The 25,533-nt window shown below is 36.3% G+C and overlaps 1 protein-coding gene across 2 annotated transcripts in view; it reads left to right on the forward strand.

Annotated features, from left to right (window-relative positions):
• Positions 1-25,533, forward strand: part of LOC145663699 (uncharacterized) — an 89,666-nt gene that overhangs the window by 54,988 nt on the left and 9,145 nt on the right. For both annotated transcript variants that reach the window (XM_081729794.1, XM_081729793.1), the window contains exons 2-4: positions 3,867-3,975; positions 12,692-12,749; positions 21,884-21,942. In XM_081729794.1, the coding sequence (XP_081585920.1) occupies positions 3,901-3,975; positions 12,692-12,749; positions 21,884-21,942 (192 nt within the window). In that variant the 5' untranslated portion in view covers positions 3,867-3,900. The remainder of the gene's footprint in view (positions 1-3,866; positions 3,976-12,691; positions 12,750-21,883; positions 21,943-25,533) is intronic.

Raw genomic sequence — 25,533 nt, forward strand, 5'->3', positions numbered from 1 at the left:
ATACATAACGAAAAGACGAAAATCAATCAATCAATTGAGAAGCTTCGAACTTGATATTCAATCAATTGGGAAGCTTCGAACGTGATAGACGTCCAAGAGTATGAGCATAGTAACAACGTTCGCTTGCGTTCTTCGCAGGAGGGAGTGAAGTGGAGGGGTTTGAGGGGTTCAAATCCATAACGAAAAGACAAAAATCAATCAATCAATTGGGAAGCTTCGATCATGATAACTAATAGAACTCTCATCCGTCCAAGAGCATTTAGCTATTCAATACATAACGAAATGCAAAAATCAATCAATCAATTGGGAAGCTTCGCCGTCCAAGAGTATGAGCATAGTAACAACGTTCCCTTACGTTCTTCGCAGGAGGGAGTGGAGGGGTTTGGGGGTTCCAATTCATAACGAAAAGACAAAAATCAATCAATCAATCAATTGGGAAGCTTCGATCATGATAACTGATAGGACTCTGATCCGTCCAACAGTATGAGCATCCAAGACTATGAAGGCCAAGAGCATCTAGCTATTCAATACATAACGAAAAGCAAAAATCAATCAATCAATCAATTGGGAAGCTTCGATCATGATAACTGATAGGACTCTGATCCGTCCAACAGTATGAGCATCCAAGACGATGAAGGCATCCAAGACTATCACCATAACAACAGACTGTTCTCACAACAACATTTTCCCACGAACTTCTGTACTAGCCGTAAAAGGATATGAACATAGCAACTAAAGGCTTGTCGAAACTTGCCTCCCAATTCCAGGAAATGATACCGAATTCTAGGAAAACAGGATCAAATTTCGCTGACTCGGCCATCCGAAGTGGGGTATATCTACTCTTTCTTTATTTAGTAGAATTGGGAAATAAGTTTAAAATAATGCCCAATACCAACACACAAAACAAGTTAGAAAAAGTACAACATTGTATACTGATACAGCTACATCATACACACCAAGCAACATCTTACTTCATGAGAAAATATCGCTTTCTCGAAACAATAGTAGTCATCATTCATCAGTAGTTGAAGCGTCGATAATTCTACGTTAAGATATGTAAAAGCTTGAGTGCATTATATCTTATTCCGTGAGAAGTATCTTATCTTCATTGCTGCGCATTGTAAAACCTTTCCTTTGGAAGTGAAACCTATTTGTATACAAGGCAATAACACTTCAAATTACTAAATAATGCCTTTGTGCGTAAATAGGTGTTGGGTATTTTCCAATTATATTGAAATTATTTGGAATGAATAATACGATTTAAATCAGGAGGGAGGTTCTAAAAGTTATGCTGGCAGGAAAAAAGAGGGAAATGGGCAAATGGGATTACAGTTGATGGGCGGTACTAAAACTAAAAGTCAAAAGTGAAAACGAAGAGTATTTGGTACATAAAAGCTTCTCGGTTGGGACAAGTGTAATTAGAAATATCTATGATAATCATGATGATGTAGAAGGATTGCTATCGCTGAAACGAAAACTCTTCCGTGAATTTTATTCGACATAAATTAAACATATTTGATAATGATAACAATCTGTCCTATCTTGAAACCTATCTATATGTGACTATCTGCTTGTTTCTGGATAAGTCAGTTTCATTTCGAAAACCTCTCAAATAAAACTACACATATCCTTCCCATATGAGTAACACAGTGACATTGGATATCTTAATACAGATTCTCTATTGACGAAGTGAAGCGCGAAATAATTTGAAATTAGCCTAATGTAAATAACGACTTCTTAAGAAAATTGTGATATATAAATTACAAAATAATTCGTAAATGTAGCGATCCGCAAGAAACGGGAAAACATGAGACAACATTTAAGTCTTTCTGATCTCATTTAAGTCTTTCTGAAAATGATGTCAAAATACATTCCCATCTCCTCTCGTCTGGAAATTGCAGAGAAGACAAAAATAATACGAAGTTGTTTGTCTAAGATTTCTTTGGACGGGGCTACAGTGGAAATCGACGCGTGCGATCTACTCCAGCAATGTAGTTTTAATAAAATGTTTTAGAGCTATTAATGTAACCAAGAAAATTCTGTCACTTTTTTACCCAACACCATCGAACATCGGTATGTCACCTAAAACATACCTGAAAGATCCCAAATAGTTCCCATTAGCATTGACGACCTTTTCCCTATGTTTTGAAAGGCCATGGATTCCATCAGGGTAGAACTTGGTGGGCCGTGAAGCGAAGAACGTAATAAGTGCATTCTGCACCTCTACTAACTAGGGATGATTCCATACCGGGACAAAGTATGTGAGGAAAATCTATATATCGTCTGAAAGATCTTGCCATGAGAAACTCGAAACCGTTTTCAAATCACGGGCAAACCTGCAACCTATAAGAGGCAAATTTGTTGGTGTTTGTCACTCTATGTATGGCATATTCGCCAAAAGTAAAATTGCATGTTACGATGCATCACGCATAAGCGCCTGAGCCCATCATGTTCCTTTTTGTCTCGTTGCTAGAACGTGATTCGGGCAAGAGGTTGATAATATCACCTTGCACCCAGACTTACCCATTTGTTCAGTGTTGCCAACTAATTGTAAATACAATGTGGCAGATGGTTTCTGTACCATTGGATGTATATCCATGAAACGTGGAATAAACATCATTCTTCACTGGAGAACATATACTGCGGATGTATTACTCTCCCAGCTACCCCAGTTTGTCAGTGTTGCCAACCAAATGTAAAAATGAGTAGTTGTAAAACAGATTCTCTACGATGAAACTTTTCCAAGCTTGGCAGAAATATCACATGACATATAGCAAACAGATGTTGACTGTGACCATCTCCCAACCATTCTAGGTTTCAGTGTGACCAACAAATATAAACATCACAATGTTGAAATGGTGTGAGTGTCATTGAATGAATATATAACAAATGTGACAGAACCAGCATTGGACAATGGAAAACATAGTGTGAGTGTTCCCGTCTTCCAAGCACCCCAATGTGGCAATATTGTCTACCAATGCGAACATTCGAGATTTTCGCGCGAAGTCTACATCATTGGTGAATATAATTAGATTATGGCATATACTAGGTTTGTAGTATGATAGTGTATACGAACAAGCACCCATATTCTCAGTTATGTCCGCCAATGCTGTCGACTTTATGCAAAAGTCTTGAATGTTCGCATTGGTTGGCAGCAGTGTCACACTCGGGTTCTTGGGAGACGAGGACACTCACACTATGTGTTCCATTGTCGAATGCTGCTTCTTTCACATTTATTGTATATTCGTTCAATGGTACGCATATCATTTTCAACATTGGGATGTTTACATTTGTTGGCAACACTAACAACCTAGAATGGTTGGGAGACGGTCACATTCAACGTCTTTTTGCTATAGTGTCATGTGACGTTTCTGATAAGCTTGGTGTATAAACATTTCATGGTACGATACCTGTTTGATAACTTCTCATTTTTACACTTGCTTGGCAACACTGACAAACAAATGTTGTTTATATCATGTTTCATGGATATACAACCGGTGGTACAGAAACATCTGCCACATTGTATTTACAATTGGTTGACAACACTCTCCAAATGGGTATATCTGGGAGCAAAGCGATATCAAACTCTTGCCCGAATCACGTTCTAGGAGTGAACCAAAAAAGAACATGATGGGCTCAGGCATAGGCGCCGACTGGAAAAAAATATTGTGGGGTCCAAGCAATGAATAAATATATCATCATCCTATTCAACCGTTTTCAGTTAACTGCTTGATGAAGGCCCCCTCCCCCCAAATCGTAATTTTCTAACATAAATTATCTGATTTTAACATTATGCTTTAACAGAATATGGGATATCAGAATCAGCATCTGTACTACATAAGAAACAATTTTTCTACATTTTTCAGGAAAACATTTTTAAGCCACAGAATTGCCATCAGCATGCCTATTTTAAACAACGCTTATTGTGGACTTGACCTAGAAACTGGAGCTCTACTTACGGCATGGATTATGGTGGTAAGTACTACAAAATGTTTATTACAATAACGAATTATTCATCTGGACATGATATTATTGCCCTTAGTCCACATGATCGTTGTTTCGAGTCGTAGCGAGAGAGCACAAAAAATTAAATTCCAATCATTCACTTTCATTTATCATCCGGCAGCTTTAGCACGAAAGGTATAGTTAAACTAGAAATTTTAGTGGATTTTTTCCCCAATGTTTCTTAGTTCATTAAGGAGATTAGTTCACCAACACCTCTTTACATATTTACTCTGTTAGGAAGAGAAAATTCAAGAAATATTTGATCTATCACTTTAGTTTTGGCCTAATATAGAAGGTCAAAAATTAGGAATTGAGTTCGTTTTCTAAGCTGATCCTTCCACCAGATATGGTATAAATCAACGATTTTCGGTTTCGGTTCCAATGTAAGAACAGTTTGGATCAAATTCAGAATAAATAGCGAGAATAGTTTTCCTGCAATCAATTGAGCGTCTGTAGAATCTATTTCACCTCCACTATTTTATGTCTAGTGAAATCGGAAGTGATAGAAACGTACAACCATATCAAGGTTCTATATTGATTGAGAAATTATCACTTCATAGAAACCAAACTCTTTGTGGTGTACAGATGATATCACTATTTTTTGATCATAGTATTAATATATCTTTTATATATAATTAATAATTACTAATTTCTGTTTTAGAATATCTTATATTAAAACTTTAGTTTCTTATTGTTTCGAAAGAGACCTAATGTCTAACAATTCCTATCTTCCTCATTAATCTAGTGGTTGACGTGCGGGCTTTATTATATCTAGTTCCAGGTTCGAATTCACACGGAATAATATTGAGCACAATATGTTTTTTTTAGGATTCATCTTAAACATTAAGGACACCTGTCATAATATTTCAGTGCTGTAAAGGATGCTAAATTTTCACAAAGACACAAGTAAACGTTTCCTGCATATAGACCTTTCACCCAGACCCGTGCTGGGAGAGTAACAAGGGCGGTGGACAAGTCTACCGAAAGGGCGCCCTCCAAAGGTGAATATATATATATGGTGTAAATTAATTAATGTAGTAAATGTCGGGAGGTGATTCCTATCCCTGAGATTAAACAAAAAGTGTTGGTTACCCTGTATATAGAGATGCCTCGAAGCTATGACCACTCTAAAATTTTCGGAGAAATGCAAAAACAGGCATACTATATATCGCCATGAACAAAATATATCGCCATGAACGGCTTCCACTCCAAGTTATGAGTGTGTCAAAATGAAAAAAAAATAACTTTGCTGGAGATTAGATTTATAACGACTGCGCATAAGACAGTCAAAGATCATGTATGGTAAACGAGAATACAAGGGATTCTTAATATCACAACACTGATTCCCACAAATTATGTGAATACAATTTGGGCTAAAGTAAGCTGAGTTAAAAGACTTCCTCCTCATAATACGTAATTCCGATTAAGATAATAATTCCGAGAACAGAAGCAATGATACTCGACGAAGAACAAGCTGTGGCGTGTGTTGCACAATTATACAAAGAAATACAGTTTCGAATTTCCGATTCATTGTTTCGTACAAAGTAGGATAACTGTGGAATACTCAAAGGTACCGTGTACAGTAATTGTGCAATGCAGTATGTGTACACGAGACAGCTCACGAGACTGTGAAGAATACCAGTTCACAGTCTGATATTGTCGACCGTTGACCGCATTATGACATTGGCGAAGCAAATTTTTCCGCGTGTAGTCAAAAACACCTAAAATTTCAGAGATGACTGCCGCAGTTATATTAATCGAGCAGTCTTTCCCTGTCGTGGTTGGTGTTGCATAGAAAAGGCGTTTCATACCACCACGACCGCCTCCCTCCCAAAAAACCAAGGGGCGTGAAGTAGAGTGAAGGAGCTGGTCATAGTACAGGTCCTTCTCTCCCAATCCAACATTTTTGGAATGTTTCATTTAAGCAGGTCTGCATATTCCTGTCAAAATTGAAGGTGTATTGTCATGCTGGGATCACATCTGCTGTCTTATGTTCAATGGCACATGTTCTAACATTTTAGTAGAACATTAGGTAAAAATAAAAGATACCCTCGCACAGGCGGCCCGGTAATAAATAAAGTCCTATCCCAAAATTATCCCTCATACCCCACCGCACGCCCACACTAAATATATGCTTCTGATCTAGAGTTGCATGTGGAGTTTTAAGCCCCAAAAATGGTTATTGCTAGTTTCAGGTCAGTCTCTGATCATTCCCAGAGCGCTCTCTCCAAATGCAACTGTCCACATAGTGGGATTTCCTCCGACTTCACGTAGGGGAAATTGAAGAGACCCTATCTCTTGAAGCCGAATATGGATATGTGCAAAATATACAGAGAAGGTTACTCTCCTTTGACAACGACGGTCACGATATAAACGTCTCACATTTGGGCTAATTCCCCTTGCGTCTCCATAAATGATATGCATATCTGCCAGCAAAGTGGACAAGGTAATCTGCCATCGCGCAACCACGTAGATATTAAGGCAATCAATTTTACTTACACACCAACATCTAAACTTTTACATGCGCGTAAATACCTGGACACAACCCTTTACCTTTGAACGCAAAACTTATTATCCTGTTATACAGAAATTCCACACAACACTAGAGCATTGTACTATGGTGTATATCACTATCAAGTTGCGTAGATGCTTACTATAACACTGCCACGCTAATAGGCGCCATTCCATAGCAAAACTGCAAGACAGCTTTCTGCGAGTCGCTCGCAATTGACAAAAAAGGGACAATAGTTCCGTAATATGCGACCAAAACGACGTGAAAGTGCCGCATTCTCTTTCCTCCGTATAGGTGTTCCACCCAGCTACAAGGTACACTAGAAAGTCGAAAAAAGATTTTTTCCCCATTTTTTGGATGTAATTTCAACGAGCTTTCTTCAAGAAAATTTCTCCAGCCGTAACAAAATCAAAATGTACGTGGGCTACACTAGGATGCTATTTTGCAACATTCAAAATAACAATGTAGTTTTCTTGGCTTAGGGGTAAGGGGAGGTTTGCCAATTTAAGGTAAGGGAAAAGTCCCTCGAAAATATCCCTGGAAGAAGATTCACCTAACGGACAAATCAAATATAATGTCCCAGCGCATTTCTTTGTATCGTTATGAAACCCGTACAACATCTAGTGTTTCGTCCGTTCTTGCTGCTTCTGTGCACAGAAGTATCACATTCCACAGTATTACATACAACGAGGAGGAAACCCTTTAATGCAGCTTACTTTTGCTCAAAATGTACAAACGCAATATTTGGGAATCCCCGTGTCATGTCGATAATCCCTTGCACACTCGTTTACTACATATGATCTTTGCATTTTTGGGTACTACATGTTAGGTTTCTTCACATGCCGCCTGACTGTCCTATGTACAGTCGTTATAAACCTAATCTAGATAAAAGCTTTTTTTTTTCATTGAAACACACTCGTACCTTGGACAGGAAGCCGTTAATTTATCATCAGTCACTATTAGCCTTGAAGATATAATTGCGGTACGTTAAAGACTTCGTTTTACAGAAATTCTTCCTCCGAGAGTTTATTCTGTACAGAGACAAAACAGATCCATCACACTTTCTTTCGAATTCTAAGTATTCTTCTAACTTGAACGATATACATACTATTTTTGACTGTTGAAATCCTGTACTTGATTGTTGTTCATTTCAAACATTTAACGTTTGATAAAATACACAAAGGAATACTCCAGTTTCTTTGGGAGTCACCCATGCGCCTCTACTTCACTACATCCGATTGTACAGTAATAAAATCTACGATTAAAAGTAATAGACATTCTGTTTTACCCGACTTTTGTTCTTGAGTTATGGCTATTTTTACATCTTCCCGACAAATTAACAGGTGGATCAAGGCGCGGAAATTAGGCATTTTTACTTCCAGGTTGGTGTATATTTTTCGTTTTATCTCGATCTCGGGAATCACCTCCCGATGTTTGTTACATTAATTAAGTTACACCCTGCATATATACGGGCTCCGTTTTATGTATTACAACCACCAAATGTGTTTAGTAACGTAAATGCCTAAACTATGAAAAGGTCTTTACTAGAGAAACACTTTTTAGTTCTTGTAATACATTTTTGTCTAAGAAAATGAAGTTAAATATATGTCAATAAATCAATATATAGCTATATTTTGGTAATAAAATAGGCACTGATTATTCGAACATTGCTTTAAAACATAGGAACAATCAACTTTGTAAATAACGAGCTTTAAAAGTCTTGAATTGTCTAAACTGCGCTATATCTATTGAACTTACGTTCTGAAAGTTTCTCTTCAGTAAATGAGTAGCAGCACGAAAAACTCCTATATTATCATACCAAATAGACCTACATGTTAATTGCTTTACTGTACATATTTTTTGAAAAGTGATTGTACACTTTACCTGTTCTCTGGCAATAACAACTGTATTAATGTATAATACAAAACTGGTATACAGAACAACTAAATCCACTTATCTATAATGTGATGCATTATACTCTTCACGATTTCTTTATCAACAGTATCAGTATTTTCTTATTGCGCAGAACTGTGCTATATAGAATAATTAATAAAACTGATTATCTTTGATGTTATGCAAGGGCGCCTAGCGCAAAGGGTGACCTGTGCCCTTTACAGTTCTTTACGAACAGTAACAGTTTATATTCATTGTACAGAACGGTGCCATACAGAAGAATAAATAAAATCGTTTATCTTTGATGTGGTTTCGCAAGGGCGCCTTATCATGGGTTCCTTATCAATAACAAGTGTAAGAATTTATTATGAAAAAACCTTGTACAATTATTTATAATGTGATGCTTTCGATGGGCCAGCACGGACCTGCTTTCAGCAGAGACCTTATTACAAAGGAAAGACTCGTACGCATAGTCACTGGTGGCAAAGCATATAGGAGGGGGAAATGAGTTATGCTAATAAAAAATAGAGCTGCAGCACATAAACTGTTAGCATATTGTAATGACTTGGCGATTAAAATCATTTGGTGTATGGAATCCAGATGTGTAGTATGTATGCTTTCTGGTAAGCACAGTATACACCAATGTCGTTTATTTTGGGTAGATAAGTGGAAATGTACTATCATTATTGGCTCTTATAATTTCGCAATAGTATATAGTAAGTAATATCTACCAATTATTCGAGACTAGAACAAAGCTAATGTCATCGTGTTATCCAGGAACCGTTTAGATATAATTACAATTGTTATTGATAGGCGGTATCGTAGAAACAGTACTGAAACGAAACATTTGTAGTGGGGGCTGAAATGGGTACCCAAGATGGATCGAAGTTTGTACAAATAGTGATTATTTCTAGGGATGTCGTGGTTTAGAAATTCTCGTGATCTATATTTCCTATCGTGCTCAAATAGATAACTAATATTTTGCAATACTATTATCACACTCCCCCAGTGTATTGAAGGTTGTCTTCTGGAGGAAAACTTTCGGCATCATCATTAGGTATGTATACAAGTACCTGGCGGAAATGAACGTACATGTTAAAACATACCAAATGCTGGACATCATGAAAATTGTGTATATGTTTCTTATAAAGCTGAGTTCGTTTGTGAAAAGCGTTGAGAGTGAGCTTATGTATATATCAATTTGCTTTTTTGCCAGAAATTCTTAGTGCGATATAATTAAAATATATGTAAAAGACATTTTCTACTTTTCAAACAAGCATGTTTCTATTTCACTTTAATTTAACTCAATACTTATGCTCTGGTATTTCTGGAAACGCATATACTCATTAGGGGCTAGTCGGGTAACAGAAACGAAAGTTAGAGTTGGGAACACAACTATTGCTTGTATTTCGTAAATTTACTCACTAGTTAAAACTAATTAGGCCTAGTTGATGTGTTTAGTCGAGTTGTCTCTGGAATCTGACTTAACATAGTTGGCAGCAGGTGTCTTCCTTTGTGACGAGAAAAGTGGATACGTGTCACTGGTAACAACTTGTACGTTTACCATTGCTATCTTTGAATACATATACGCTGAGCATTACCTCTGTTGAAGTCCTTGTCTCTGTTGAAGTTTCATCACATATTTGGTATCGTTTCTTGGTTCTATTTTCTTGTTTTCTCGTTATGAAGTCTAATTAAGACCTATATTACTAGTAGGGCAATTATTTTGGTCGCTCTTCTTGCTCTGATGTCCAATTAAGTTTGGAGATTGTTCAATTGCTACAGTATAAACATAGGATGGTTTTATATACTTGCATTTTTAATCCGTCTTCATTTACTCTAACCCCTTTGGTCATCGTTACTTCTCTTCTAGTTTTGTAAATACTAGGAATTAGAATTAAGACAACCGCCGACCCGTTTGAATCTATGAAGATTTATAGTTCGTTTATATATTGACTGCAAACTGTTGAAAGGTGATTGTCATTTCTTCCTATCGTACGGAAAAATAAGAAGAAAATAACCATGCAGATAACGCGAGATGAACCGAACTGACAAGCTCCAGGATTTCTAAAGTGTCGAACAGCGATCCGAACGTGTTCTTGATTAAGTCTATCTACTAACTATAAAGGTCTTTAGTACCTACACAATAGGTTATTTGGACAATAAATTTCATTCAGATTTGGCCAGTAGTTACGTAAACATAAAGTATACATACAAGACAACGACAGAAAAACGAACCTTGTTTCTGGCCGAGCCCGGCTTCCAAACACAGCAGCATTTTATTTTCTATATTATAGGCTATTGGTCCATCACATTTCTTTCAAACCGGGTCAGTAGTAACGAGAAATAAAGTACAATACACAAGGCAAACCGAGCCTAACCAAGCCCGTTATTGGCCTAGTAAGGCCACTAAATATACCAATTTTAGTTTTCGAAGCCACTGGTTTGGCTCAGATCCGAAATTTGTTTACAAAGAAATTATGTATCACTTACAGAGTGAATCTAGCCGAGTCGGATCAAGCCTGTCTTTCGCAGAGCCGTGCCACCGGTATAGCAAGCATCATTTATTAGAGAATGGGCTACTAGCCTACTGAATTTTGTTTAGATACGGCAAATAATTATTGACAAGCAAGCAAACAATAAAAGGCGGTCCGAGCCTAGTCTAGTCTGGCCATCAAATATAGTAATAGTTATTTTGTTGAAATTTGGCTATTTGCCTCCCAAATTTGGTTCCAGTTGTTACTGAAAAATAAATTACGCCATATATAGTTATATACCTCGAGTGAAACTACAAGCTTCCGTATACTTACACCGGAAGCTAAATTTCTGGTAACAGATTGGGATTATCAATTAAAAATTTTAAAAAGTTTAGAACGAAATTGAAATCTTTGTCATCCTTATAGAATGACAAAGAATATTTTTAATTACGTGTCATAGCTACACAATCCAAAACGTGTGGAGGAGAAGCACTTTCATACAACTCATTGATGCATGGAATTCTACTAACGTCAACATTATTACTGTTAACCTTAGTTAAGTAAAGTGAAATAATTTTATTTTCCTGTTTATTCCAAACCCTTCCGCTGTAACTTCAACTAATCATGAAAGAATCTCAACGAATTATATGTGCAAGCTTCAAAGAAGCAAGACCGGAAAAATGTCATGGAATGTGGGGAACTAGAGTAGACACAAATTAATCTGAACAAGATAACGTTTTGTTATTTAACGTAATTGATGCAATATACGTAAGTTTATACATTTAAATTTTGGTAGCAGCCGAAATGAGAACCATTCACACGAAGAACTAATCTTCCACCTGACACATACCTTGCAACAAAACTGACTCGTCGTCTGTCTATGTTAATAAAATACTTCATCAACAGACTCCTTAAACTGTGTCAAATTTGTTTCTTCAATAATGAACTATTGAGTAACAATAAATTGTTGTTTATAGAAGAAAGTATTATCGAGCGTGAATGGGCACTTGTTACAAATTAAAAAATAGAGTGAAACTAAAGGTTAAAACCTCAACTTTTTTAAAGATTATTTTATAGCTGGAAAAGTATGCATCTTGTAGATCAATTTGCACGCTACCATAGACAGCACCAAAATGTTCATCATATAGGGTTCTGGTTTTGAGGATATACAAATAGAAGCCGATTAGTCCGTGAATAATAACGCTTGTCCTTCATTTTAAAACCTGCTTTGGTCTTCTATATTAAGAAGTTTATCTTAAAATTCCGACGAATACAAATCATTATGAGCTCTGACTTATTTCCTTTTTTCCTAACTTAAACTTTATTTTGTTATTTATTTTGAATATTCAATCTTTAATTATATATCCACAAATCTCTGAATGATTTTGGTTAAATGTACCAATCAAAACTCGTTCAAGAGCGTTTTGACTTCATCAAGGATACGATATCTTATTAGCAGTTGATCAGGTATATTTGAGAATATACATCCTAGATACCTATCAGACGGCATCTCAATACTCTATTGCTGTGTATTGTCTCTTCTTATGATTTTAGAAGTATCCTCAATATATTATGATTAAAAGTTAATAAAATATCCTCATAATTATTTCGAAAATGATTATTATTAGTAAATTAAGTAATTGTCTAGAAATGAGTTAAATAGGAACGCTGAAACGTTAAACTTTTCTTTTAAATAATTTTTGTTTTCTTTTGATCTTAATCTTTATTGTTTATAGAGAATTTTCTTCCAATGCATTCGTGTCTCATAGCATTATAGCACTGTATTTTCTATACATATTTTCAGGTCCTTAGTCTTATACCATTGTATGATCCAATGTTTAAGGAGTGTTGTCCTTACCATGGTAAGAGCTGTAGCTGTAATGTTATCACTAATTCGTAAAGTTATTTATGATTAAACTTCAAAGAATTAACTTCTATATGTTCACGTTTCTATAAACATGATTTTTAATTACACGAGTAATATTTGTATAATATTTCAAAGAATTATGATGCAATATGAGGTAGTTTATTGATGGAAAGGCTTGAAATTCACTCTAAAATTTCCAAAGACGGTAAACCCAAAGAATTTAGATCTACATTGTAAATATTAGTTAGAACATTTATTCTAAGATTATGTGGCGTAGAAGCCTCAGTGTTTAGGAAGTGTTCAATGGTACCTTTAAACATTTGTATAAATAATATAAGTGTTTATAAATTTGAGATACTATTCTAAACTATTCCTTATATACAAAGTTTCTAACTTCAAAATTGTAATCCAATTGATTATTATTTTAACTGACTGAGCAAGATTTAACTGCACATTATAGCTATCTACGTTAGACATACTCAAAAAAATCTTAGCTATAATTTTACATTTGCTTCGTATTCAAAAAAATCCCCTATTAAATCTCTGATGGAAGTCACCTTGAGTTAAAATGTCATGAACTTTCCCCAATTTATCTGGTCTAATTTCATAATAGTGTCCTGCCACTCCACCCCCATGACATTGAAGTCTCATTCTCCTTTTTTATACAAATAGTTTAAAAAGTATTTTACACTATAGTGGCTGGGAAAGTCACAATGGTGATTGTAACTACCCTGATATTTGTTGCAGGGTGCGATGGTTGATTTTCGATTTTGTTGGTGTTGGGCAGCTAAATTCTTCATTTATTAATTGTTTATGAGATTATAAATGTATTTCATTATTTGTAATATTAATTTAGAAGAACAATGAGAAAGTGATTTTTCTTGACTGAAATGTATTACGCACAACGGTAGTCTCGACAATTCTTGGGATACGACGTTTCAAATGGAAACCCCACTTATTCTGTAATGAATTATTAAAAGTAAAGATCTTCCTCCCCTTGTACAGAAACGAAAAAATAATTCCTTCGCCCAAGCCACACGACTGAGCAAAAATACTGGACACATAACAATGTTCACGTGGACATAACTTCATCAATAGACCTGTGCCTTTCATTGTGGTCCTATAAAACGTCCGTCCAAAGCAGGCCAGTGATTACCGAAATCCAATATTGCTTTTATTTTAATATTTTATTTGAAGTGTGTTTTGTTCGAAACTAAGATCAGTTTAAAGATATATATTTTTCCTGTATAAAGAAAAACATTTTCGTTGTATTTATTTGCAACTGTCATGATGGTGTGAAATATTTTATTCTCTTTCCGAAATAAGTACGAGTATTGCCTGTATTCGTTTAGGACATTAATACATAAATGTTCCGAACATTAAGTTCTTAAACCCTCTACACTAAACTGTATATAAATCTTTTATTCTGCTCTATTATTGAAATAACTGTGAAGGTAAGAAAACGTCCTGATACTCTTACGTACTCGAAAGTCTGACGTTCTCCTAAAAAAAGAATGAGTTCGTATAACAATCAAAAGCCATAGGTAGTACATGCATATACACCTTCCAGACAGAATCGAGCATGTTTCTTCTCTTGGGTGGTATATGAGTCAACGAATACTTTCTTTCGCTTGTCTCCCATTTGAGCACAGATTCTATACGTGACATAAACGCAAACCAGAGAAATAATGCATACACCTATATAATGATAGAGACGATTTACATATGTTTGTTCGGAAAAATGCAAATAATAACTATGTGGGCTACTAGGACCATTCGAATAGTCTGTAGTATACACTTTTCATGTTATTGTACTTAGAAAGAAACACTATACCTTTTGTTAAACACATTTCGGGTAGAGTAACCGTTGGTGTATTGGTACCATCCTACACTTAAAAACGAAAAATCTCGGTTCGAATCCCCATTTGGTACTTTTTCATAAAACATTCGCCACCAACTTTGGTTGGAGAAGTTACTAGGCGAGAATCCGAATAAACAGTGTATGCATTCTTCATCATACAGAGTAATGATAAGTAGTTTTGGAATTTATATTCGTCTCTCTTTCTCTCTCTATCCATCTTTCATGACGTTTCCTAATCATGTCTTGCATTTTTCTCTTCTCTCTCACACACACACAAACTTTATGTAAAAGAAATAAGTAAAGTTTCATTTTTTCCTCTCGGTTGCCGAGTCTCAATCGAATCACCGTGACGCTGCAATTGCCCGGTTCAGCTCTAGCGTGTTCACTATATCATTGCGAATTACAACGTTATATCTGCAATAAGTAAAATCGGGAGTGAAGTTCGGAACAGACAAATGTTCAGAAATTACTAGAAAATTGCCATTTCAGGAGAAATTTTATTTATATTAATTTGACATAAAATGCGTTTCCATCCTTTAATTCAGTTCGTTTTATGTACGTCTAAAATGCGAAATATGCAAGATTTTCTATGTCTATAGGGAACCAACATCCAATTTTCCTTTTGAATATTTGTAACGTTTCACGATAATACAATCGGAATTTAATGAAGGCTCCTTCTGATACAAATTTAGCAGTAAAATAGAACTAATTCATTTTTTCAGTCTTTTTTTCTATCTTTTCTATTTCTTTCCTTTTTGTTCAGTTGACATTAGTAGTCTGGAATGGAAGGTATGACCTGCGCTACATACTACGATCATTATCATCTATTTCAGATTAGTACGTTTAATGAACACTACCGAATTTGGAACCGAACCACGCGGAAAGATAGGATTGTGTTAAACTTTTGGCATGATCCTAGATGTGTCTCGGAACTCTACAGTTTCACTGGAAAGAGCATTTAATTTGGCCACAAGGTTTGGTATTCATCTTGAAAGTGACTTAATGAATTTTGCAAGCATCCTCTACGTATTTATTACCCGAATAGTTCTGACAAATATAAAAAAACATTTCTTTATTACTGGTAGATTTCTAGAAATAGAACTTTAATATGTTAGGGTATTTTCTAACTACGTTTAAACCCAATACTTTTATCTATGCTCCCTTTTCTTTTTCAAATTTCTTTTCAAATTCCTTTCAATCTCCTTTTCTCCCTGTCTCACTTTCGTACTTCTAACAGATATCTATCGGTTTCAATTTTTCATTGAGATGTGTTTAAGTTTCTCTCTACATCAATTTATGAATCTCCTTTCGTCTCATTTTTGTTCTTTTACTTTATTGACACTAATACATGTGTATTTTGAAATTAGACTTGTGCTCATGTTGTTGCTGATTTTGAACTGGGAGAGAGGAAAGAAGGAGAGAGAGGGTCTCTCTACCAGACACGATTGTTTGACAAGAAGGTATATATTAGATGGCCTAGCTGCAATGTGTTAGCTGTCTCTTATTTTATACGGAGTATATACGTTCAGTAATTGAAGGGTGTGAGGCAAGAACATGGTACGCACACTTTTGAAACTGCGGTGTTTTGGAGCACCCGAGAAAGAGCAACGCATACCGCTCCATTTAATCTTGTCCGTTTAATCCTTGATATATATATTCTTATGTGAAAAATCACCTTTCCGACTTTGAAAATGAATTATGCAGCAGAAAACCTCTAATTCCTTACAATAGTAAAATTGTGGATTACCATGTTCTTGTCTCACACTCTTCAATACATCATCAATATAATATATCAGAAGTGTTTTTGTAACGTAGAAATAACAACATAAAATGTTAAATCTCTTTTACAAACTGTTGAGATATGAGAGTCGAGGAACTATACACATTTCGGTACCGATTATCTCGAAACCCCAGTAGCCAGAATTAGCCTACAATAGGGGACTTATGTATTAAAATATGAAAATCTCAGGAAAATGCAGACGTCTTTCAGTGTGAGAGAAAAAAGGACTTAAATATCTCATTTCTAGTTCTATTCTTGTAATCTGTCTCAAAATTACTGACAGAAATAAGTACAATAAATTCTGATTATCTTGTAGAACATCACACTTTATTATGACAAGCATTTTGTCTTCCGATTTGCTTAGTTGTGAAAAATTATAGAATATATTGCTATACTATGTAAAGTATGTGTACTGTTCATGATTTTTGATGACAATCAGACAAAGAATTAGAAGATAAATAGTAACAGAGTTCCATTAACGGGGAAGTATAACTACCTTTATTTTAACATTATTGTTTGCCTTAAAATGTTTGTTTGGGTTCATTCCCTTCCCCCTTAACCGTGGATTAGGAATTGAAGAACATATTATTGTGTACCACAATGTAATGAAACAAAATATTTAATTAAAGCTCAGGGAATATTGTGTACCACAATGTAATGAAACAAAATATTTAATTGAATTTAAAATGTGTATAAAACAGGCAATGTATGAAGTGGAGGCAGTATGAATATTCTTTAGGATTCATAATCCAATAGAAAATTTAGAGTGCCTTGACTTCTAAAATGCAAATGACCGGCTATGACTTCTAGAACTAGGAAGACTCAGAAAGAATGTGCAAGAATGTTGACATGACGGAAAAATCATATAAATACTACCGGATTCTCTTCCGGGTATGAGAAGTTCTATTTTGACGTCGAAACTCTGCGAGTCAAATTATTTACAATTAGTTTTTGTCACTCCGTCATTCTGTCCATCAGAGGTTCTGCTCGTCATCGTTACCAAAAGTAAGTGATTATGCATTGTCTTCTCTAGTCTTTAAGTCATACCAGTCCACATCATGCTCTGTAGTTATTCAGTCATTCAAGATCAGTCATTAAATTCTTATTCTAAATTACTTCTGTGTTGTCGAATTTTATCTTTGAATTTCTACTCCCATGTTTCTAATTCTGAGCTACGCTATCTACGCCCCCAAGACTTGCATTAGTTTAAATTACTTCTTGGAGGAACTGGGTGGATGTTAAGGCCATTCAGTAGTTTTCACGTATGAAAATTGTTTGGGGTTTGTGACCCAGACAAGAGGTCTCCGTTTGACATGCCTCCAGAAGTTTCTAACTGCCTTTTACGTCACAAATCCCGTCACGTTTAAGGTAGATTGCGAACCTATTTTTAAGGTTTTAGCAATATTTAGATTTTGATAATTGATTTCTGTATATTTCAAGCATCATTTCTCGAATCTTGGCCTGTGCGATATGTCGATATATCAACCACATCGATATTGTCATATATCAACATTCGACATCACAAATATATCAACATCGATATATCCATATCCTAAATTTTCTACATGTATCTTGGGTGCGAGGCAAAGGGAGCTTATAAGACTTGCGATGGATTACGGAACAAAACTTAATTTTTACAATAATGTCTTCCAATAACATTTTTTTTATTATCACAAATAGCAATGTAAATAAATCGACTTACAAATTTGCGATATTTTATATAGTGTAATTTCTTAGGTGCCAAAACTTTTCTCTTCCCGTGAGAAAAGAAAGAAAAAACACCTACCTAAAACAAATGCTTCGAACTTTGACCTAGAATTTACCATAAGGAAGCCTTTTGTTCCTCTTTCTCGCAGATTTCCATCCCATTTGACCTTTCAGACCGCTCGTTCACTAAAACTGCACACACGACCGCTATATGCAGACTTGCTCTTAGACAGAATCAGAGATTTGGAAAGGAAACGAGTTTTCAATAATAATAATAATAATAATAATAATAAAATTGGGTTTACAAGTAGGGTCCCGTCCTTTTATCTTTAATGGAAGGCCCTCAAGTCTATGGGGGATAGAGCAGAAACCGAATTGACGAGAGAGAAAGGGCAACAGGTAGTCGTCGGAGAGAAAACCCTCACATGTACGGATGTACCATGAGCGTATAGCACTAAGACGCTGCATAGCACTCGTAAATCCGCCCACACGGAGACAAGTTCTACAGAATGGAGAGGAATACAACGCACATGCGCAGAATAATTGAAGAGGAGTCTCTTGCGACGAAAGTTTAAGAAGGGTTCGCTGACCACCACATCAAACTCCTAATCGAACTTGTCCGGGATACACCAGTTGCTAGTTTAGTACCCAAGTGATGGACGCTGTGAAGTTGCCTTAGCATGAAAGAGTATAAGCAACATTGTCATAATCTAACTTGGACTGGATTAGATTAAGCTATAAGTGGAAAAATAGTATGACCAATATTCCACGTGCGACGGGACACTACACAAAGGAGATACAGAACGCAGAGACAAGACTACTTAATATAAAAATATATGATCCCCATGTCAATCGACAGTCAAAGTCAGATCCAGAAAACGGATCTTATCAACGAACGGTAAATAAGAGTCATCCATATAAAGTTCCGGGATAATAAGGCAAGTGAGTTGGCGCAGCACAAGTAGACACATTGAAATTTCTCAGTGGAAAATCGAAATTGTTTCTCCCACGACCAGTGAACAAGACGAAGTAGAGGCATTTGCAGTTGCCGAGTATTGTCGCGAAGGTGTCTGGAACAACGGTAAATTGCGAGACCAACATAAAGCAGATCACAAACATGAGACTGGAGCAATAAAAGAGCATTATTGGCGGCGATGGCAAACAAGGTGACACTAAGTACACTGCTTTGTGGAACACCATTTCCTTGGACAAAGAGCTCTGAATGACTAGATTCCACTCGCACTATAAAGTCGTTCACGAAGAAAATTCACAATAAAGTGAGCCAAATCTTCACGACGGCCCCAGTCATGTAATTGTTTCAATATCAGTAACGCTAAGGGGTGCCATATGCCTTCTCGAAGTCGAAAAATAGCAAGATGTTCTCCGTTGAAAAAGGCGTAATGAATCTGCCCCTCGAGTTGAATGAGATTGTCAATAATGCAGCGGAAAGAGTGGAATCTAGGTGATAATTGTTTAAGAGCGAATTAGATTCCAAACATTACACCAGGTGCATATTTACCATGTGTTCAAACAGCTTATAGGCGCAGATCGTAAGAACAATGGATCTGTAGCTCATGGGACTTGTTGCGACTATCCCTGGATTGAAGACGGAAACAACCAGAGTCTCAAGCCAACAGGTTGGAGAAAATTCCTGTAACCAAATTAAAATATACAATTGTAAAAATTCAAGCAGTGTATCGCGGGAGAGGTTACACAACATTTCATACGATATTCGATTAGGTTCCGGGGCAGCATTGGGTGATTCACGGAGAGTAGAATCAATTCAACAAGCGTGAAAGGTACATTATAGTTTTAGCTGTTGGTTGTGCGGAAGTTTAACGGGTTCCACTTTAATATTTTCTCAAAACGAGCAAAGGCTGTAAGTTAGGGATCAGACTGGGAGATATACGCAAAGTGGTGGTCCAAAGTGTTAGCAAAGGGTTCGTCTCTAACATACAATTCAAAGATAAAGCAGGTACTGCAACACAAGAATTATTACCAGTAAGAGAGCGAAGCCGACGTCATACTGTAGACACCGGGTATTGGGACAAAACATAATTTTTGTGGCTTTAGCATTTTGAGAGTTTTACAAAGCGTTGTGATTGCGCATGCAGAATTCGAAGTCGTTGAATTCCTTTTCGGTTGGATGGCACAAGTATCACGTGCCCGCATACGATCCATTATAGCCTCACGGATTTCCACAGACCACCAAGTTACTCTCCGGCTTTAACTGAGTAGCGTTGAAAAGAATCTGCTCGAATACACTGCTACAGTAGCTGCAGGGAGATCATGACGACAATGAAACTCACTGAGGGCGCAAAAGTTAGACCATTCAGCACGCTTCATATTGAAACGTTATAGAGGAAACTGAAGAAAAACATGGAAACCTTCGATGAATAACGAAAAGTAACCATTGCCACATAAGATCGTTATGCATTCTCTTCAAGAAAGTCCGTTACCTGACATGATCCAGTGCATGATCGTCAGTGCGAACAGAGTCACGGAGACGACAGTAGGCATTAAGAACTCCAACAAGCAAGACTAGCATTTCAAGCTGATGACGGAACTAAAACAGATCAGCATTCGTAAAGACTTCCGAATGAGGAATTTAAAATTAACAAATGGTAAGCGCACAAAGGAATAAAAATTGCACCACAACAGCTTGCAATCGAGAAATTATGTGAATCTGCCGAGAATACATGTGGGTACACCACCGGTAGTGCGAGCAGCACTAGGTTTATCACGTGTAAGAAAAAGTAAAGCCAGAAATATGAGACCGAGTGAGCTTTAAATAAGTTTTCTGCAAATAGACAGTGACTGGTGAGTAGTCTGAGGAAGTAATGTTACTTCCACAAGGTGACTACTGAAGCCATTGATGTTCCACTGAAGAAGTACCCTAATTGGTAAGATGAACGTTTAAGACAAAGTTTTCCATGTGGGTCGAGTACCATGCACTCAGTGTCCATTAGTTCATCCTCCAACATGTAAGATTTCAAAGAAACTGCAAGTAGCTTATGAACGGACATAGATTTTGGTATTTTCATGTAAGAACCCCATCATTAAGCCGGTGCATATTTGGCTAAGATTTAGGCAGGAGAGAAAAGGTGGGCGGTGATGAACTAGGGTTCGCCAAGACTACCTAAATAGAAACATGTGACGTTTTTTGGGGTTCGCTAGTTAATGCAACTTAAGTCAGAATTTCCAGACTTCTGTCGGGAAAAAAAATCAGTTTGGATGGAAGCGTTAGACCTTTGAGTAGCCTCAGACTCACGAGAAGTAGATGTAACAATAGCAAAGGAACAGAGAGCCAGGAAGGAATGCTTTCTTTTAAGCAACAATTTGCATCAGCAGCAAAGATCTTCTTAACAACCATTAGCTCTCGGATACATCTCTTACGTTGAAGCTCTGGACAGTCCCGAGACAAGCAGAATGTTTAGCCTTGCAATTCACACAAAAGGACTTGGCCTCTGTTCAGAGTTACACACCATGACTGCCCTGCTGATAATTCGCAAAAAGAACAGGTGTCTTCCGCTCTTTCTGGTGAGTGATTTATTATCTAATTAATGATATTTCAGCAACAAGCAATGGCGTAATATAAGCATAAAGTAAGTTTTTATATGATGCTCGAAATTATGTAAACCTTATCCAGCATTCTTTTACGTATAACTTTTCAATCTACAGCCAACAAACCAACCGAGGTTATTATGTTACTGTTTTCTTCTCTTGCTATTAATTATACTTCGATTTTCTAAGAGCATCCCATTTTGTTCTTCATCTACAGATGAATTAATGTTGGTCGAAGGAGCGGTGTCCTTAATGTTGGTCTACGCTATTTACTCGGTAAGTGTGTGTTTTATATATTGTATAGCATTTCATTTTATCTTTATATTGTAAAACTCCGCTAGTGCTGGTACGGGTAGAGCTAGGTTGTAAAATCAGAGTCCGGAGTCGACTACCACTACCGGTTTATTTTATAAATAAATCCTCTAATATCAACAGTATTTACAGAAATACTTTAGCAAAATTTTCTCTATTGTGAGATAGAAATTAGGTAGTCGAAGACCATGCGGTCAAGAATAGGATCTCTATAGATCTCCGGGCAAACTAAGTAGAGTGGTGTAGGAATTTCAAATATTTCGCAGCAAGAAGAGAGGGGGTTAAAATGTCACAGAGCCGCGAAGCAAGCTAAGCCAAGAGGAAAAGAATAGTCAAGAGTTCTGCAGTAGACCAGAGGCTTTGAGGTTGTGTTACTCCTAGTTCTCCCGGCAACCAAGAGGAGGTAGACCAATGGGGGACTGCTGTCTGTCCGCATATGCTATCCATTATATAGGCGTCCTAGCGGTTACTGCTATGTCGTCATGTGACTTGTAAGAGGTGCTTGTGGCCCGATGTCTGCTTCTCGTACTAGTTCCACTTGGTGTGTAGTACTCCGGCGAAAGTACACAGGTTGTACACAGGAACACATGCTACATTACAATATAAAACATATTTACATAGCACTACTGAAGGTTACCGATATTCTCAAACTCATTGCGAACACTACAGTAAATTTTGTATAAATAAATGCATTTTAAACATACAGTTTTTGATCAAAACTAGATATTTGATTGTTATTTTCTTTCTCAGCACAAAATTGTACTACCTATACTGAAATAAATGAGAGTGTTTTTCTCCTGTGTTCGAACCAAAAAAAAAGTTAAATTAATAATATGTTTAAGAAATCATAAAACATAGATATTAGACAAAGTAAAATTGCATAAAGCAGTTCCTTTCTTAAGTAAAAATATTACTACCAAGGGTTTCTTCCTTTCTAGAACTAACAATTTATAATTAAAAGTTTCAAGAGAATAAAAATGTCGAGAGAACTAACGGAAGTAGAATCAATAGTTAATAAGAGAAAAATAAGCCATAAATGTTATTTGTTCACTATGTTTTCAAGATAAATTCAATCCGTAGATTTAGCACCTTATAATATGCTATCTTATTCTTCTATTATTTTTATTACAAGGAAATAATATTACGATTACATAAATGGTAGTTTAAAAAAATCAACCTATTCCTTCGTCATGAAAACATCTTTTAAATTCTAAGCCAGAGAATCTTGATAAGGAACTAGAAAAGAAATGCATTTTACAGTCCCAGTTTAGACATGCATACTCAGAATCACTTCTTTCATTTCCTTCATTGACATTTTTACATTTATTGTCTCTCGCAATGTTTCTTAAGGGCTACATACTTGCATTATTGGGTGCAGATTTACTTTGAGAAGACTAATTCTTTATGGATACAAAAAGGGCGGAATGACTTACACCTGTAAAACAAAGTACAAATTTCACTTACTAACTTTTTCTAGGTATCCACTAAACGCTGTGCAGTTTAAACCACTCTGAGCAAGAACGCAGCATAAGGGGTACGTGAACGTGGGGTCGTGTCCATAGGGAGCAGGCGCTTCAGCGACAGTGTTCGAATCACATAAAACACTTGACTTACATCTTGCACACATTTGCGACACTAACACTAACATTTACTACATTTACTAACTGCGTTGCACATTTGTCATACTTTAGATTACAAGTCCTCCCAAAACTTTATTATGTACTTCTTTGTACGGTCTAATAAAATTAGGAATTGAAGGTTTGGTAGGGTTTTAGGCATGTTTATGTAGGAGGAGCCCATCGTTTGTGAGGGACGCCAGCTACAATGTAAAAAGCCAAACAATTTTTACATCTAGTGATTTTGAGGCCTGAATAAACTGGAAAATGTTCGTTTCCACCCAGAAAAAAACTAAAAATAATGTTTTTTAGCCTTTTTCTTTTTGACCATAAATATTATGTACTAGGGTTTTTTTAAATATTATTCTTAACCAATAAGTAGCGCCCGGAACAAACGTTTTATATTTGTGAATTGAATTTAAACCCTTGTACACAGAACCTATCTGCATAAGACTGATTTTGTTTCAATTTTTTTAAAAATTTCTTTAAGATTTCGTGACAAAAATATTTATGTTACTCGCGAGTAAAAAAAAAAAAAAAAAAAAAAAAAAACCTGGATTAGATCAATCGTTTGTAGCAGATGTGGTAACAAGCTGTGCACTTGGTCAGTCCTTACACGAAAGAGATACCATACTGTTTTCCGATCGGTAAGGTTTGGTAAACAGCGTAAATTTTTAATTATATGTAAACTTTGTAACTTTTGAATGACTCAAGTGCGATAGTGTTACGGTGATGTTTTAAAAGCTGATAATTTGGTGGGTCCAGGAAATAATTTGCAGAGTCGTGGCCCTGATAGGCTCCTTGTACCCCCTGAGGTTCGGTATTCCTTAAAATTCTCCTTCAATTTTCTCTGATGCTTAAACACTAATCAGAGTTTCCTACACTGTATATGTATCTTTGAGGATAGTATCACGGCTTGCAGTCAGTAACTAGTAACAGTACATTAGAGGAGTCGGATATATTTCAGACACATTTAGACGACTTCCATCTTTACAGATTGCATCATAACACACTAATAACTGCACTTCACTTAACTTTATCGTGCCTTTCTTTTAAAATATTATGTGTAATAGAGGGAATGTTGCATTTCGTATTTCTACCTCGTTATATGTGTGAGCAGGGGCGTCATTTCAGACTTCGCTTGAGGGGGGCAAGAGCACCACCAAAATAAGACTTTCACGTTTTGTACTAGTATATTACTAGACAATCTATTAAAGTATATGTATTCCTCAAAGTCTTGGGGGGGCAATTGCCCCCTCCTGCCCTCCCTAAATGACGCCCCTGTGTGTGAGAAGTAATATCTGGATATTCCTCGAGTACTTATACATTGGGCGTCCAAAATAACACAATTGTTCCGTACATTTTACAAATCTAAATATCTAAGCTGAGACAGAATCATAGTACAATGAACGAATTAATTCAAGAATATAGTATACAACAGGTCGTCATCATTTCCCAAGGACTCACGAAGTTCAGTCTTTTACGGATTATTCATTGAGGATCTAGGAACTTGAAAATGGGGTAACAAAGCGACTTTCATTTACTTATCGACTGAAACTTGTACATGACATACCACCATTTCTGTACGTGGTGCAAGAGTTAGAACTACCCTCGAGTACGGTGCACTTTATGTGCGCCTCTGTAGTGCCCTTGTACTTTATATTTCACACTGTGTGTGGGGGGGGGCTTGAACGCATATTGCATGTCTTGTGCTCGTGGATAGTTCTTACTCTTGCATTACGTACAGAAATGGTGGTATGTCATGTACAAGTTTCAGTCGATAAGTAAATGAAAGTTGCTTTGTTACCCCATTTTCAAGTTCCTAGATCCTCAATGAATAATCCGTAAAAAACAACTTCGTGAGCCCTCGGGAAATGATGAGGTATTTCATGTAGAATTTGTAATAGCACACATAAGAAACGCACATCACGGTGTACTC

This window comes from Thermobia domestica, chromosome 11 (assembly GCF_964235325.1).
Source record: "Thermobia domestica chromosome 11, izTheDome1.hap1.1, whole genome shotgun sequence".
In the NCBI taxonomy this organism is placed as follows: Eukaryota; Metazoa; Arthropoda; class Insecta; order Zygentoma; family Lepismatidae; genus Thermobia; species Thermobia domestica.